Here is an 18,278-nt window from a genome sequence, read left to right as displayed (position 1 = left end):
GTGTATATAAATATATAAGACAATACCAGTAAGCAGAACCCTTTTTCCCAAAACAATAAGTCATAACTACCAATAACTAACTGAAAATCACCATGTGTGTCATAAAAACTGCAGTACTAAATAAGCAACACTTGAGTTTTCTTTTTTTTAATTGGGTATTTTTTTTAATTTACATTTCAAATGTTCTTCTCTTTCCTGGTTTCCCATCCATAAGCCCCATCCCATCCCCCCTTCTTCTATGAGGGTGTTCTCCCTCCCCAACCACTTCCCTTCCCTCTTCCCCAACCTGACATTCCCCAACACTGGGGGAGGTCTAGCCTTGGCCAGACCAGGGGCTTCTCCTCCCATTGGTGCCCAACAAGACCATCCTCTGCTATGTATGCAGCTGGAGCCATGGTCTGTCCATGTGTATGCTCTTTGGGTAGTGGTTTAGTCCCTGGGAGCTCTGGTTGGTTGGTATTGTTGTTCTTATGGGATGGCAAGCCCCTTCGGCTCCTTCAATCCTTTCTCTAACTCCTCCAATGGGGACCCAGTTCTCAGTTCAATGGTTTGCTGCTAACACTTGAGTTTTAAATGACATCTGTTCCCTTGAATTTTTTATGTCTTTTGGAGAAACTTTATTGCAAGGTTCTCTTCCTTTAACACCAATGCTTATGTAGTTTACTCTTTGTTTTGTTTTTTGTTTTTTGTTTTTTTTTCCGGAGCTGGGGACCGAACCCAGGGCCTTGTGCTTGCTAGGCAAACGCTCTACCACTGAGCTAAATCCCCAATCCCTGTAGTTTACTCTTAATGGTTTCCTGTGGTCCACTATCGCAGTACATAGACTATTTTCCGCCTAGCTTCTCATAGACAGGTGTGTGTATAAAACTTCATTTTTGCATGTTCTTACATTTTAATAAGCAGTATTCATGGTCATAGTTGCCATTCTTCCTTTCCTTGACAGAGTAAGACCCTGAAGTAGAAGCATCATTTCCATTCACACCCCAGTAGCCAAATAGTTAGCATATGGCAGCATCTAGCTGCAAGAGAGTCTTGGTATTAACATCTTTACTGCCAGCATATGCCCAGCTAAAATATCACAGGCAGACAACAAGCTCTGTTTCATTCCTTTAGCTTATTACTGTTCTAAAAATTATCTCAGTGTTTTTTTTTTCTGACATTAAATCATTCTCACTTCTGAATAAATTCCACATGGGCATGAAAACTGTCTTAATGTACTGCTGGATTCTATTTGGGAGAGTTTGATTTTGAAGTTTCATATCTGTGTATATCAAAAAATGTTTGTTGGTGCAGAAAGGAGTAATAACTTTGAGTTTATATGGCACTTCGCTGTTCTAAAATCATTTCATACAAATCCCACTTGAGAACTGACAGCAATTAGAAACCAATTACATCTTTTTAAATGAACTATTTTAAATGTATAAGTAGAAAAATATTTACAAATGAATGCTAAGTGCTTTTATTATAATTGCCTAAATCCTAGAGAGCTAAGAATAAGACAGAGGAAAGCACAGATTGGGGAAATGGGGAGAATATAGAAATGTTCACACCACCCTGGGTGCATAGCAGGGAAGGCAACACGCTCTAGGTAGTGCTTTGAACTCTGCTGAGGTCCTAGAGATTTCACTAATGCAACAGTTAAGCAGCCAGACTCAAACATGTAAGCAGAGGCTCTCTCGTCATTAGACACTCTCAGGCTCAATAAGGTTTGGACTCCTGATGCACACACACACAGAGCAAATAAGACCACGGCTGCCGAGTGCCGTCGTAGACAGAGAGAGCTTTAAAGGACAGGGTGCTTCTGTTGATTGGCTGTTGTCTGTCCCAGTCACACGTTATTATCTCTAACTGAAGAGATTTTCCAGAACACACAGGGCTCACATAATAGCAATCTCTCCGAAGCCAGAGGTGCATTGGGAGGAACATAGTTGTTAGGCTGCGGCCATTTTACTGAGGAGGCATTTGGCAATGAGAGCACCCAGGAGTCGCAGTAAACATAGAATTACCCAAACAGTTTGGTCTGTGCGGATTTTACCCATACAAAATCCGCTCTCTTTGAACGTCACTTCCGTGGTCTATGAGTCCATGTGCCTCATAGATACAAAGAACAGCATTTAGCCCAGGGACTATCCTGTGGTCGCTCAGCAAGTTCTGCCACACCCCACCAGCTCCCACTTCTCTCCTCTCCTGGCTCTTGTGCAGTCGCAGTTAGCATCTACTGCAGGGATGCATCTGGGATGAAGTAACGATCCGGGAAGACTCAGCGCACGTCTCCTTCGAACAAATTAGGTCCTCAAACAGCTTCTCCGCCTAGACTTTGTGCACTTATCAGAATACTTCATCCAAGTGCAGTTAAATCTACACCAGTTTGGAGTTTTTTATTTGTTTGCTTGCTTGCTTTTTTTTTTTTTTTTTTTTTTTGCTTTTTTTCGGAGCTGGGGACCGAACCCAGGGCCTTGCGCTTGCTAGGCAAGCGCTCTACCACTGAGCTAAATCCCCAACCCCGGCTTGCTTGCTTTGTTTTGAGATACCTTAGACACCCAATTTACTTTTTTATTATGTGTATGCCTGCATGATTTATGTGCAATGTGTGCATCCATTCAAAAGCCCACAAAGGCCAGGAAAACACATCAGATCCTCCTGGAACTGGAATTATAAGCAACTGTGAGCCTCTTGTGTGGGTGCTGGGAATTGAACTCAGGTCCTCTGGGAAAGCAGCAAATGCTCTTAATCATTGAGCATTCTCTCAAGCCCCTAGGCATCCAGTTTTCAGTAACTAATCCTATTGTGATAAATTCATATTCCCCAGCATAAACTTTATTGTACATGGTATACAGTCTAAAGTACGAAGAGAAACACTTTGAGAATCTCATCCTTTTCTTCATTATCATCCCTGAAAGTTAGTGCAAATCTCAGAAATGAATACGATTCGTATCCATATGATTAGACCAGTACCATGTCTGCTTTCTCCCTTTTCAGAGGACGCTGTATGTCCTGAAGTCCTCACAGTTTCGGAGACAATAAGCAGTCACTATGCACTTAGGTTTAAAACAAACAGTTTAAAATGTTAATTATACCTTACCCTGCAGAAAGAGAAAAGGTTTTCTCAGATCCCTGGGAAAAGATGATGAATAATTTAGAGCTTTGCAGCATCCAAAACTTTCAGTGTCTGTGTCTTAAGTGCCGTACTGGATTAAAGCGCGCTGTCTATTTCCAGAGAGCAAGTCTTAATGACTACACTCTACAGCCTCTCAAGCATGAATTCCCAATAGGAAATCTGTACGCTAGAGGCAGGGTGAACAGTGCCAGGATATTCAGGCCTCCAGGTAGGAAACAGGTTAAAGGCTTTAAGACTAAAAGCCTGGGGCAGGTTCAGCCAAAAAGTAGGTCACCCTCACAGAAAACACAGGGTACAAAATAAAGCTGAGAATTTAGGAGGGAACTAAATCACACACTAATCTCCATCCTCTCTGTTTATCCATTAAGAGAGCTGAATAAATACCGTGCTTGTTACCAAACCCCATTTGGTTGCTAAAGATATAAATATGGAAGTAAAACTATGTGGTTTAGAAAAGCCGTTTTCACATGAGTAGTTCTGTGATCCTGAATGGGAACAAACCTTTTAAACCAAAGTATCAAAACTGGAAGCCATTAAGGGATATATTAATTTGGCCATTAAAATATAAACTTGTTCCTCCCTGGACGTGGCAAGCCTCTTAATTTACCCCCACATCCTGTCTTTTCAAAACACTAATCTAGAGCTTTAAGTAAGTATGCCTAGAGAATATAAACTAGAAAATAATGGCGCTGTCTCTGGTACTCACCTATCTCTGAGATAACTGCAGCTCTGGAAGGAACCCCACCCCCAGGCCAGCTTAGTCCAGAGCACAAAGAAGATCGTATTTCTGTAGAGTCAAAACCTGGGAGCGGCCTTAATCCCTCAAAAACCCCAGACCACATGTAGCCATTAGCCAGAACAGACACACATGAAAAGCGGCTACCAGACTGCGGATAACTTCTGCCAAGTTCAAACTCAAACGTCAGCTTCGGGAATTCTTAAGACAGCAATGAGGGTTGAGCACTCACCCGTGCTTGCTGGTCTCACAACATCAGTGCGACAACTGTAGGCAGGTTGAAAGTACACAACCTGGGGCTAGTCTGCTTCCGTGTGTGTGTGTGTGTGTGTGTGTGTGTGTGCATGTGTGTGTGTGCCCGCATGCGCGCGTGTGTGTGTGTATACACAACCCGAGGCTAGTCTGCTTCCGTGTGTGTGTGTGTGTGTGTGTGTGCGTGTGTGTGTGTGTGTACACAACCCGAGGCTAGTCTGCTTCCCTGTGTGTGTGTGTGCGTGTGTGTGTGTGTGTGTACACAACCCGAGGCTAGTCTGCTTCCGTGTGTGTGTGTGTGCGTGCGTGTGTGTGCGTGCGTGTGTGTGTGTGTATACACAACCCGAGGCTAGTCTGCTTCCGTGTATGTGTGTGTGTGTGTGTGTACACAACCCGAGGCTAGTCTGCTTCTGTGTGTGTGTCCATGGGTTGTTGGGGGTTCTTAATGAATGCTTCACAGTGAAAAATAAATGTATCTACAGCAGTTGACTTTTAAAATCAGCCCAAGTGAAACACTGTCAAGGACGTGGGAGACTAGAGAGCAGAGTCAAAGAGACTCATAACACAGCTGACTCCTCAGTCCCAACACATGCACCTCTCTCTCATGCACACACACGCACAAGCACACTTGTGCACACACACAGGCACACTCATACACACACACCTCACACACACATCACACACCACAAACACACACACATATGCACACTAATTTATGCACACATGCATGTGTGCATACACACACACATAAGCACACTCATGCACATACATAGGCACATGCACTTATACATACACACACATATATAAGCACACTCATGCACACACACAGGCACATGCACATAACACACATACACACACCTTACACATATATACACATATCACACACCACAAACACACACACACACACATATGCACACTAAGGCATGCACACATGCATGTGAGCATATACACATAATCACACTCATACACACACACACACACACACACACACACACACACACACACACACACACTCTGGCTCAGCCTAGTGAGTGATCCAGTCCCAACTTGCTGACTGGCTACAGCAGGGTTTCAATTTTTCCCTGAATCTACACCACACTAAATAGTAAACGGGCTCCTTTTCATTTGATCACCTCAGGTAACAGGTTATTTCCACCTGGAAGTGGGGCTGTGTAGACCAATCAGCTTACAGCATTTCCTGCAGATTGAACTGTGGGACTCTGGTCCATGTCTCAGCCACACTGACAGGCAGGGATGGGTCCTTTGAATCTGGTGTCATATGTGTATGAAATACCTTGTGTGTAAGGTCTTAGAACAACTTCCTTAGACATGCCTTTCACACAGTGGCGTGACGAGGGACAATGACCCATCTGACTGAGTTCCCCGGAAAGAGCCTCTTCCTTCAAGCAGTGTGATAACGAGGCGGAAGTACGTGAGACATCGGAATCAGTGTCTGTCTTCTTTTGGCTTGGCATGAAGTTGCGTAGGTCATGTAGATTGAGACCATTGAGACCATCACTCGGGCCATACTGTTGAGGCTCTGTAAGAATCCCTGGCTTTGCTCGCCTGGGTCCTCACACTTGTGTGTGGTATGCGTGTGTCCATGTGGGAAAAATCACTTTAAAGCATGGTACTTGGGATCTGTAATTGAGTGTAAACAGAGTATGTAATGGGAGAAAGGGAGAGAGGACTGTGGTCGGTAGTGGGAGCTGGGCATTTGACTCCTTGCCACGGAGTGGAAAGTCATTTTACTCTTTTTGGAAGGATGCATTCCAGATAGAGTCAGGGCAGCCCCTTAGGCAGTAGAATTTTTACTTATGCAGGACGTGTGTGTGTGTGTGTGTGTGTGTGTGTGTGTGTGTGATGTGTGTGTATGTGCATGGTATGTATATGTGTGGTGCACGTGGGGTGTGTGTGTGTTTGTGCATGAGGTGGGTGGTGTGTGGTATGTGTGGTGTGTGTATGTGTGTGTGTGTGCTTGTGATGTGTGGTGTGTGGTATGTGGTGTGTATGTGTGCGATGATTACACATTACATAATTGTGTGTGTGTGTGATATGTATGGCGTATGTGTGTATGTAGTGTGCGTTTATAATGTTGGGCTCTGTGTGTGTGTGTGTGTGTGTGTGTGTGTGTGTGTGTGTGTGTGTGTGTGTAACATTAGGGGCTGTTAAGATTCCTGAACATGAAAGGTTTAGTTAGATTTGGGATTCAAGGGGAACATTGAATCAGGTTGCATTTGCAGTAAGAAAATTTTACTAGCAGAGTTTATTAACACCGTGAACAGACAGCTTACATGGCAGAGCCTCTGAGAGGTGCTTGGGGCTCCTTAGAGGAGATTCTATATCCTGTGTTTGACGGTGGTCCTTAATACATGTTTGCAGTCGGTCTGTTTCTGGATCAGTGGTGGTGATGGGAAAGGCACAAAATGACTTTTCATCCTCAAGACCAAATTGCTGTAGTTTGGGGAAGTGTCAGTCAAAAGGATGGCACTTTACAAAATAGCGTAGCCCTGGCTCACAGGAAATGATGCCATCCCTTAGACGGTGCGCTCCCAAACCTCTCGCTCTGGTTACCTCCCCTCACCCAACCCTCATTGCCCGCTTCCTCGCCCCTCTCGCCACAGGTGTGGAAGACATCGTGGCTATAATGATTCCTGAGCCCAAAGGGAAGGAGCTAGTGAGTCTGCTGGAGAGGAACGTCACCGTGACCATGTACATCACCATCGGCACCCGGAACTTGCAAAAATATGTGAGCCGCACGTCGGTTGTGTTTGTCTCCATCTCCTTCATTGTCCTGATGATCATTTCCCTGGCATGGCTGGTCTTTTATTACATCCAGAGGTTTCGGTATGCAAATGCCAGGGACAGGAACCAGGTGAGTAGCTCATTAAGAAAAGTGCGGCTCTGTAAACTCCGTGCAGACCACGCAGGTCACGGTATAAACTGTGTACTTCCCACGTCACAGGATGAGATTACAAGTGTCTTCTGACTCCGCCCCGTGCACGCTGCTAAGGTCTGTTGTGCAGTTTTCCAGAAATGTCCTATGCATTTGAGTTCTGATGTTTTGCTGCTGTCCTCATTTAAGGTGTTGATGAGTTATCCTCACTCCCACCCTCTGTTCATTTTTAAACAATTGTTTCCTTAAGCAGAATGGACAGGGAGACAGACAGGGGCCTAGATGTCACTAACGGTGACAACCGGACTCCAAAAGAACCAAGATTTCCACCTTGGGAACATGAAGGGGCGCGGAATGAGATTTTTTTAATTTTTTAAAAAAGCTATTTTTAAAGCAGTTAATTTTTGAACATATAAACCTCGGATACAATGTGGATGTTGGATAATAGGATGCAAAGAAAAACAATTTCCTTCCACGTGAGTCCTTACTAGGTACTTCTCCATAAAGTATCTTCTCAGGATATTTTACACATGTCTAGGTGCGTATGCTGACATATATAAATACTCATTTTAAACAAAGTGAGAGCATAGGTAACGCTGTACCTTCTTCATCTCGGAGATTAATGATCGTGGAGATTTAATTCACCGCAACACATAATCAAACAGCCTTCTCACTTCTCATGAGCACCTAGCACTACCCTGCCTTCATATGTCATATTTAAAAATCCATATTTATAATCATTGATTAAAATTATTAACATGTTTTCTCTTCCAAATGAGACAGAGACATGTGACTCTTAGCGTTCTTTTCAATATATCTATGAAGTAAGTCCTGGAAGTTTAATGGCTAAGACTGTGTGCATTTAAACTGTGATGACTGCAATTCTGTCTTCCAAAATCTACTGTTGAGCCAGTTTCTAATTCAACCAGCAATGTTTAAAAGTAGTTTGCTGGAAATATCAAGTCAAGGCAAAGGTACTTGACACCAAACCTGATAACCTGAATGTAATTCTTAGAATCCACAGAGCGGAAGGAGAGAACTGACTCCCACAAAGTGGGAACTCTGCATGCGCCTCTCAGGACAAGCACAGGCATATGTGCGCGCGCGCGCACACACACACACACACACACACACACACACACACACACACACTCAAGAGACAGAGAGACAGAGACATAGACACACATACCCAAATTAAGATAAAAAGAAAACAGCTTTCGATATCCTTAGCAAGGGAATGTTACAGTTTTTTATTGTGATTCAGTGACTTCCTGTTCCTGTTTTGCTTTATTCCTGTGACACTAGAGGTTGAAACCATGACCTTGCACATGCTAAGCAAACAGCGCACCACCATGCTACATTCCCACCCATGGCCTCACACTTTAAAATTATAAAGATAAAACGCTTTCAAGTGCAGTATAAAATATGGAGCTTCTGTTAAGTGCCCGTTTCTGTGATCTGACATTTGTTCAGTTACGCGACAGGAAACTTTCTTATTAGTGTATATCAGACGTTGATTGATCAAGGAGATTAACCGGATTTTTATAATATGGGATTCCTCTCAGATTCCCATCATTTTTTATTTTACCTACGGTGCTTTGGTGCATGAAGATGTGTTGCTGTTATTAAGTAACTGACTCAATCCAGTTTTGAATTTATCACCAGAGCTGGGATAACTGGTTCTTCTGCAGACCAAAACTTTAGAGAAAACATTCTCTCTTCGTCTACCTCATTCTATTTCCCTTTTCTAACTAAGTCCTACCGAGCTTTCCACTACAATGAATGAAGCACGATGGCCTGCCATTCTCACAGCTGGCTTTGTTGACAATTACCCTTCCCTTTCCTAGGCACCAGCTTCCTTTAACAATCATAAAGACCCCAGGACACTGACCCTGTCTGGAGATCTCTCCCGCTGCCTTCCTGCTCAGTATCACATCGTTTCAAGAACAGCAGCACCACCGCACACCTCACGACTGTCCCTGGCGGTCATCTCTGTCACGTTATCTCCTCTGTGTCTGTGTGCCTGTGTTCAGAATTGGTATAGCAGCTTTCACGCTCCTAGGGTCACTCAGGAGAGGCTCCTAACTGTGATGGTGACTCTCCTCTCTAAGTACAGTTCTGTTTTTCCTTTCTCTTGACAGTCTCCAGGAGCGCTGTTAAATTATCAGTCAGTCTGACATAGCCTTCGTGTGCAGTTCACCAGCGTTTCATCATTATGTGCTGGTTTAATTGTTTCTAATTTTAAACATCCCCTTTGATTTCACCAGCGTGTCTCATAACCCCTCTGCATAAATGAGGCTGGCATGATTAGATATCCTCTCTTCCAATAGTGTTTAAGGGAATATTCCCAATTTAATGAGATTTTAAAAATAATTTTCCACCATATTATTTCTCATTCAGTTTTACAGGTTGAGCTATTTCCTCCTGCTATAAAACATATAATTTTGCCAGCATATAACTATGTCAACTTAGCCCAACTTTACTGAGATTTTGGTAAAGAATGGATATTTAATTTTCGACAGTGGTTCCTGGGGTGTGGAATCAATTCTCACAGCCATGTTGGTTGCTGGGTGACTACAGGCAAGTTCAATTCTGTGTTCCCACTAAATATTCTGCAGCAAATAGTGCATAGAACACTGGTAGACACAAGGTAATGAACACGGATTGGTCCCGCTGGCTCCTATAAGGTGCCACATAAAGTAAATATACATTGGTTATTTAAAAGATAGCCACCAGCTAATTAGACAGCCATAAGTAAACCATGACCATGGATAATCTAAGTGACCAGTTAGTACTTATGACAAGAATGAAACTTTAGGCTGTGAACTAGCTAAGTCTTGAGTTGGTTGTGTAATCGTTTCGATCACTCTGGCTTCTGCAGATAGATAGAAGGCCCATGTCCCTCTAGGCTCGTGCACGCTCTGTGACATATTTGTTAAATTTCCTTGAATTACAATATTGCTATCACCCAGATCCACTGGTGATGGGACCATGTGAGAAGTTAGCCCTGTTTCCTGATCAATGTGAATGCTACATTTTTAGCCCTTTTAAAGGATGGAATAAGAACTCAGGGAAAAAATATCTTTTGATAGACAGTGTTCCACTCTGTTGAACAGAGTGTCACAGCTGTGCAGGCTGCATCTATAAAAAGCAGCAAGTTGACTTAAATCATTTATTTTTATTAAGGCATCACTGGCCTTCAGAAGAAGTGAGTCTTTGGCTCTTTATAGGATCACAGTCCGGGAGGAAACGGGAAAGGAGTTCATTTCACACCAGGAAACATCCTGCCATCAGGAACTTGGGAAGGACTGGGCTTGAATTAGCCTGTCGTAGGTGTCCACTGGACTTGGTGGAGTTTATATTTTAAAAATAAAATTACTCAGCATCTTACACGATAGTGACTTCCCCTGCTGTACTGTGCACAGAGACAGTCATGCCAGGGCAGTTGTCCAGGGAGTGAGGTTCCCTGGTATTCACAGCAAGGTCTTTTAGATGATGGTGCAGAGGACAAGAACTACAACGGGAAGACTTGGCTATTGGGCTGTGATTCCTGAAATAGGGAAGAAGCCGAAGGCAGCAACTGCAGAGTCAGAATGGGTCAAACATTTGATGATACCCAGGGGCATAAACTTGCCTGAGCTGTTTCCTGCCCAGGCCTTGGTTTCCTCAAATGTGAGGGCAGTGGGATGGCATGTCAGGCCTGGGGTCCTGCTGTGAGAACCAAACAAGAAATATGTGGCATTATCAGAAGGAGGTCACTATAGTCACTTTTAATGGACGGAGAAAAGAATTCTTGGAAGATAGTGTTTAAGTGTAAAAAGCTCATTTCTTACACGTGTGAGTCTGGATAGGAGGTTTTTAGTTCTTAAGACATAGTTTGAAACAAAAGGAGATTGTCTTTCCCACTTTTCTCTAGAAGTACAAGAAAAGGGAGGGCTATAAATATAAGATCCAGCTAATGCATGGCCATGACCTCAAAGCAAAACAGACACCAAGGCCCTGCCTGAAAACAAAACCAAATTCTTTAAAATGTCACTGTAGAGGTAAAAATCTAGTCGGTTTTTGGATTTTTGTTTGTTTTTCTGTTTTGTTTTGTGTACGAAACTAATATTCTACAAAGTGCTTTCAAATTTTCAAACAATAATGTATAGGCATAGTAAAAAATGAATAGCAATGAGGGCTGGAGAGATGGCTCAGGGGTTAAGAGCACTGGCTGCTCTTCCAGAGGTCCTGAGTTCAAATCCCAGCAACCACATGGTGGCTCACAACCATCTGTAATGGGATCTGATGTCCTCTTCTGGTGTGTCTGAAGGCAGCTACAGTGTACTCACACACATAAAATAAATAAATACTTCTTTAATACAATAATAATAACAATAAAATGAGAGATGCATTTCAGAGTAGGTTTCCTTCCCTTCCCACACCAGATTCCCTTAGCAGTTATCCCACAGTCTTTCAGGGAGGGAATAACTCTGACCATATCCTGTGAGTGCTTCCAGAAATGCCTATGTGTGTATAAATATGTCTTAGTTATTTTCACATTTGTTACACAGACAAGGGCTCTGCCTCACAGCTTGTATTAGTGTGGCACCAATAAGAACACGCTTTAAAATAGACATGCGACCTACGAGGGAAGGCACGTGGATACTGTGGACGGTAGGACCTATGGTGCCATAAAGGGCTAAGAGGTCAGATTATGGCACTGTTGGAAGTTCCTCCTGCACACCTGCTGTTCCTTCCTGCATGGGACGGGAAGACAGCCTACTTTTCCTCTTATACTTCCACTCAACTGAAAACACTTGCCCCAAACACAGGGGTCTCTCCTACATTAACCAATTCCCCAAGCACCTACACTCTAGGTCCATTCTGACAACAAAGTCAGACCCCCACGGTAAAGGCGTCTACCAAGACTGCCCTACGTGTGTCAAGTCTAGGTTTCCACAGAGTGTCCACAGGCAAGCTCTTGGCTTAATGTTTATCTGTTCATTCTAAAATTTACAGCTTGGAGACAGCCAGGTGAAGGGGTAGGACGCTCAGTATGGAAGGCAGGATACAGAACTCTTTTTATCCTGTCTGAAGTGGACAGCTTCCACGTGCTCGGCAAACTGGGAGTTCTCAGAGCCCTGTTTTGGGATGCCAGGAGGTTTTATTACCTCGGGGGGGGGGGGCATGGATTAAGTCATTGTTCATTGGTGATAGACCCCACCTTCAGCCTCTCCTCTCCTGAGAGACAGAGACAGAGACAGAGACACAGAGAGAAACAGACAGACAGAGAGACAGACAGAGAGAGAGAGACAGAGAGAGACAGAGACAGAGACAGAGAGAGGTTTATTTCCAACACGTTACACAGTCAAGATCTCTGCCTGCAGAGCTCGTGTTATAATGGCATCAGCAGACAGTGCTGCACTCGGAACACGTGTGGTGGTAGGGTCTAAACATCCCACGCTTCTAACCACAAGGTTCTGAGGTGGCCAGCCCTATCCTTAGGGACTTTCCAAAAGCCACCTTTTTAATACAAAGCCAAGGGTGACTGCAAGGTGCTTGTTTTGAATAATGAGACTGGGTTCACGTTGCTACTCCCATCACTAAATTGCAGGCATTTAGGGAGCTCTGAGGGGGAACTAAGATAAAGAACAAAATGTAAAGAACGAAATGTGTGTTTCTTTTTATACGCCACAGTGTCACACAGTCTAATTATCAACTCACTCTCGGTGTATTCTCGAGAGGGCTCCATTTTGGTTCAGAAGCGATACAACTACAATATGTTCAAGAGAAACGGGAATCAAGGGTGTAATGGGCTCAGTTTCAAACATCTACTACAAGTGGGGAAGGCAGAAGAGGCCCAGTGGGGTTGGTTTGGACACTGTATTCGGCAACGTTAAATTTAGAAGCTTATCCGCTACCGGAGCAGAAATGCCATGGGAGGTTTTTCACTACAACTCCTCATCTTGGGAAGAGAAGTCAGAGATGGATATAGGAGTGTGGGAAACACCAGTTCCAGGGCACCACTTAATCATTAGAAGCATAGGGCAGAGTTGGGTACTTGGGACGAGAGGTCTGAGTCCTGAGCCCGGCCTATGTAATATGACGTAGTATCTTCCTAGTCTCTCCACTGTTGATGCTGCTACCGTGATACAAAGCAGTGTCTTTCCTCATAGAGATCACAACCTCACGACACTAACGCAAGCACCATTAAAGAAATCAGCACAGCAATTAGACCTCATCGCTTTACATTCGTTTACTTTACAAGACCAAAGGAGCCGGGGAATAAAGTCCACCATTGTCCTTAGGGTCAATGAAAGTAGAGAGCAGCATAAACGTGTGACTGGACAAACAGCACAACTGCCTGGCGGTGGACTGGGTGAGGGCAGCCGTGCCAGCTCAGATTCTTCCTGGATTTTTTTCCTATGTTGCATTCCTTTCTCCCAAGTACAGCCAGACTTCTCAGAAGTGAGGGCTTTCGGGGAAGAGGAGCAAATGTGACCTTTGCAGGTTTCACGTTTGTTTGGTTTGTCGTGCAAAGGGGAACTCTGGTTCCTGTGACTCACCCCGGAGAAGAGGAATTCTGACTTCTATGACTTATTTCTGGGGAACAGAAAAAGTTCTGCGTGACACTTTGCTTCTGAAACTGCTTCTGGGGCCTTCAAGTGTCCTTTGGGCCAAAGAACTGAGCACATCAACTGAGCCATGCTTGTGGGTGTGGTCTTCTGAGCCCACATTTCACCAGGTTCCACCTTTGTGTGTTCTGTATCTGTTCTCCAAAAGTGTCCCATTCGCCCCTATTTCCTAAACATTTAGATTGCCATTTTAGTACGTTGAGTTTGATGGAGCATGTGCTCACATAACAACCTTTATATAGGTTTTATAGGACTTTTTTCTCTTTTTTTTTTAAAGATTTATTTATTTATTATATATAAGTACACTATAGCTGTTCAGACGCACCAGAAGAGGGCATCAGATCCCATTACAGATGGTTGTAAGCCACTGTGTGGTTGCTGGGATTTGAACTCAGGACCTTTGGAAGAGCAGTCAGTGCTCTTAACCACTGAGCCATCTCTCCAGCCCACTTTTTTCTTTTAATATATAGTTCATCCTTATTTTTTCCATAAAGCAATTTTTCTTCACTGCGGTCAAAAATTGCCAATAACCTTGACTTTGATTTTTTTTAACCTGTATAGAGCAATGCGATGAATAAATCTAATTACCAGCATGCCCTCCTCTTGACGGTCTTCACCAAAAAGCAGAATTTGAAATTCCTTGCTCTATAAGAAATCCATAAACTTACCAACCATACCAAAACAGTGGGGGATGCCCCTGACACAGAGAGATACCTCAAGTCCCGACATGTGCGCTTTCCACTCTGACTCCATGAAACACAGGGGTGGAGAGGAGCTGCTTCCCGCTTCGTATTTGGTTTAGTTGAACACTCGAAGCCAAGGATGTAGCTGGGCGGTAGAGTAACTCTGCACGTGTGGTATCTTGGACCCAGTCTTCAGGAACACCAAGAAGAAAAGCCAAAGAAACAAACAAACCGAAGGCAAAACTCCAAGCCACAAGAGGCGTGTCCCGGTCACTTTGTGTCTCTTCCTTGATGTGACAGAAAACCTAAGACGGTGAAGATGGAGGAACGATGTTTTACCTCAGAGTTTCACAGGTTTCAAGCCATGGCTGGCTTGCTCAATTGCTATGGATCTGTCACAAGTAAAACATCATGGGGGCAGGAACGTATGAGAGAGAAAGCTGCTCAGTTCATGGCAACCATGAAGTGACAAGAGAATAAGAGAGAGAGGCCGGGTGGTGGCGCAAGCCTTTAATTCCAGCCCTTGGGAGGCAAAGGTAGGTAGATCTCTATGAGTTCGAGGCCAGCCTGGTCTACAGAGCAATTTCCAGGACAGCCAGGGCTACACAGAAAAATCCTGTCTGTAAAAATGGAGAGAGAGGGAGGGGGGGGGCATACGGAGAGAGCAGACAAGATATGCCACTGTATCCAATTCACTACAGTGAAATTAATAGCCGTATTGGACCAGAAACACCGAAGTTATTTTTTTCATTTCCATGTGACACAGTATATTAAATATGCATGGTCTTATCTTCATGGGCTTGATTATGGACTACAACAAAAGTATTCTCTAGATAATTAGGGAGACTACGAAATCGTCGATGGATGCCATGGGGAGTACATCAGCATTCTTGTGGATCTTGGCATCTCCCACTAACACCGCCTGCTGAGGAGCAAGTCCCATGTCTAGCTGGTCATGGTGGCACATGCCTCTAATCCCAGCACTCAGAGTCTGCGTCTACACACCAGGCCAGCCAGGGTTTCCTGTTGGCATGCTGTCTCAATAAACAGAGTTTACGCTTTGGGGCCCGAGGGCCTGGCTCAGTGGTGGGGCATGAGTAACTTGAAGAAGTCCCAGTTGTAGTTTTCATCTCTTTCATTTGAATTTTGAAAGTCCCAAATACCAGTTTTAAAAGTGTACTCTTTTAGGACATTGAAAGCAGGGCTGTGTCTTTTTCCTCTTGTGATTTCAGTGTCTCTTGAAAAGCCGAGGGAATCACAGTCTAGGAAATGCTCGCCTTGGAACCAGCAAGACCTGAGTTCACATTCCAGAACTCACATTAAAAAAAGTAAACAAGCCCAGCATGCCGGTGCATGGTTACAAACCCAATCCTGGAGCAGAAGAGACAGGTGGGGCCTGGGCCTCGCTGGCTGGCCCATCTAGTCTGGTTGGCAGAGTGTAGAATGATTAGAGAACATCAGAAACTGTGGTATCATATGGTGCACACCCACATAGGTGTTCACACATGAAGCAAACACTGGCATATACAGATATGTGATATGCAAACGGGTGCAGAACTTCCCCCTTATTGTATTACTCCATGTACAAAACAAGAAGTTCACACTACCTGGCTACTTAGTCTATGATAGATGTCTCAGAAATTGAGTTTACTGTGTCCTGTAGTCTGGGCTGTCTGTTCTGCCCCTGCCAGTTTGGGCTGGCCGTCATATCTTTTCTGGAACATTACTAAAATGGTGGTCTCCTCCTCCTCCTCTTCCTCCTCCTCCTCCTCCTCCTCCTCTTCCTCCTCCTCTTCCTTCTCCTCCTCAGAAGAGATATTATCTATTGTAATGTTCAGAGTGAGGATTGGTTTAAAGAAAATGCACCGAGAGTGATGAATCTGTGAGAACATATCTCTCACAACAGTTGGATGAAATATGTCCTTCCTAACTCTGCTGCCAGAGTCCCAGAGCCACAGGGAGCCTGACATTGGGTAGATTTAACATGTCAAATCCAGCCACTTGCCCTAGAAATCAAGCAGCAGGTCACCAGGAAGACCAGAAAAGGATTCTACTCAACATGGGAAAAAAACAAACAAACAAACGAAACAGTTTGGCGGAGTGGGGGTGAGGCAGCCAACACTTGCCTGTCCTCCACAGTATGGACTCCACAATTGTAGCTGAAGGGGAGAGAAGCATAGGTAGTTACACATCTTGGTCAAAGTGGGCTTTGGTCAGTCATTACCTCAGAACAGTTTCTCAGGGGGCAGCTCCGTTCCCATTTGGAGATGAGCTCTTTGTTTTCCGGAGCAAGCTCTCTGTCCAAGGCTTCCTGTTCTCAGCCAGTTTAGGGAAATTGCTAGATAGACAGGCTCCAATCCCAGAGTCCAGTCTGGGACAGGATGTTGTAAAGGCTCAAAGGCTATTGATGATGTGGGATGTCTCTGTAAATCTTAGTGGTTCAGGGTACATGCATGCAGTGTATCTCTGATTTACCCATACAAACACATATAGAAGCCAGAGACTGACTGACGGAGAAGCCCAGGCTGCGTGCCGGGAATCGGCCCCCTGAACCTTCCCCTCCCCCACTCTACTGCACTACAGTTAGAGGGGTGCTCACCGCACCCATCTTTCTACCTAAGTGTTGAGGATCCAAACTTGGGTCTTCAAGCTTCAGCAAGTACTTTAATCCCTGAGCCATCTTTCCAGCTCCAAATCCTAGTGGCTCTTTATCTCGGTGTCTTTGTCCTTAAAGGGGAAGGGCTACCAGCTTCAGGTGAACGCAGCTTAAATAATTAGCGTGCCTATGTACAGACTGGTCAGGAAATGACCCAGAGGTTTAAGGTAGTAATGACACCAGACATGCTAATGGAAGCCAACACGCTAAGCTCTACCTCACTCCAGGTAACCTCCAAGTGTCTGCCTAACGGCCTCTCAGTTGCCGAGACACCTTTGAGAGCCATGTGATTTCTCAAGACTCCCAGAAGAGGAGGCTTCCATGACCTCATGCACATCCTCCGCACTTTTCCACTTCTCCCGCTGTCCCAGGAACTTAGGCATCCCCCTCCTACATGACTCAGGAAGCCACTTTCGCCCTCTGGACTGAGCTCATACAACTGGCAGGAGTGGAGCCAGTCTTTCTAATTCCCTAACCACGAGCTGTCTTGTTGGCCATGACCCTAGGTGCCTTAACATCAGTTTGCTTCTCATTTCCCGCATGGGCTTTACTCTTGCTGTTTTTGGAAAGGCAGCGTGCAAGGTCCTTTTAATGGGCATAGAGAGAGCCTTTTCTCAGGAAGAAAGAAAATGTCTTCAAACGTTGGTCAAAGGCATTGCTCGATGGTAGTGTGCCGGCCTGCTTGCCTGATATGCCTAAGACTCAGGGTTCAGACTCCAGACCACAAACAAAGCTCTCTAATTTTTATGTAGATGTAGACAAAGGTAGGACTAAAGAGTCAAAATTTAAAGACTTTCTTCCTAATTTATCTTACATGCTCATGCTTAAGAGCATATGTGATTTGCTTTTAAAAATGTTCTAAATGAAATATAGTTTTGAAAATATTACTTTTAGCCAGATGTGGTGGGACAGGAAACATGCCTCTCATCTCTGCAGTCAGGAAAATGATAGGGGAAATGGGAAATTTCTGCCAACCTGGGGTCCCTCGGGAGACCCTGGCACAGCAAAACAAGGAAGAGGAAGGAAGACAGATTATTCTTAGACTAGCTGAAGTTGAGGATGGTCCTGTGGCAATTGTTTGAAAATACTGTTTTCTATTTAATTATCCACTCAGTCATCGGAAATTAAAATTCTTAAATGAAGTGATTGAAAGATTAACACAGTATTCTAAAATACCAATTAAACATAACTGCAAATTTTTCTGGGCTTTAGAAAGAAAAGCAAGTGACATTTCATGGTACTGGAAAGATTGGCGCAGCACTTAAGAGCGTCGGCCATTCTTCCATAGAACCCAAGGTCGGTTCTCAGCATCAACATGGA

The 18,278-nt window shown here is 44.3% G+C and overlaps 1 protein-coding gene across 1 annotated transcript in view; it reads left to right on the top strand.

Moving 5' to 3' along the window:
- Positions 1–18,278, top strand: part of Rnf150 (ring finger protein 150) — a 220,942-nt gene that overhangs the window by 131,231 nt on the left and 71,433 nt on the right. Inside the window, exon 2 of the mRNA NM_001191093.1 lies at positions 6,731–6,981. Within this exon, the coding sequence (NP_001178022.1) occupies positions 6,731–6,981 (251 nt within the window). The remainder of the gene's footprint in view (positions 1–6,730; positions 6,982–18,278) is intronic.

The sequence above is a fragment of the Rattus norvegicus genome, chromosome 19 (genome assembly GCF_036323735.1).
Source record: "Rattus norvegicus strain BN/NHsdMcwi chromosome 19, GRCr8, whole genome shotgun sequence".
NCBI classification, from domain to species: Eukaryota; Metazoa; Chordata; class Mammalia; order Rodentia; family Muridae; genus Rattus; species Rattus norvegicus.
This window is presented reverse-complemented; position numbering and strand designations above follow the sequence as displayed.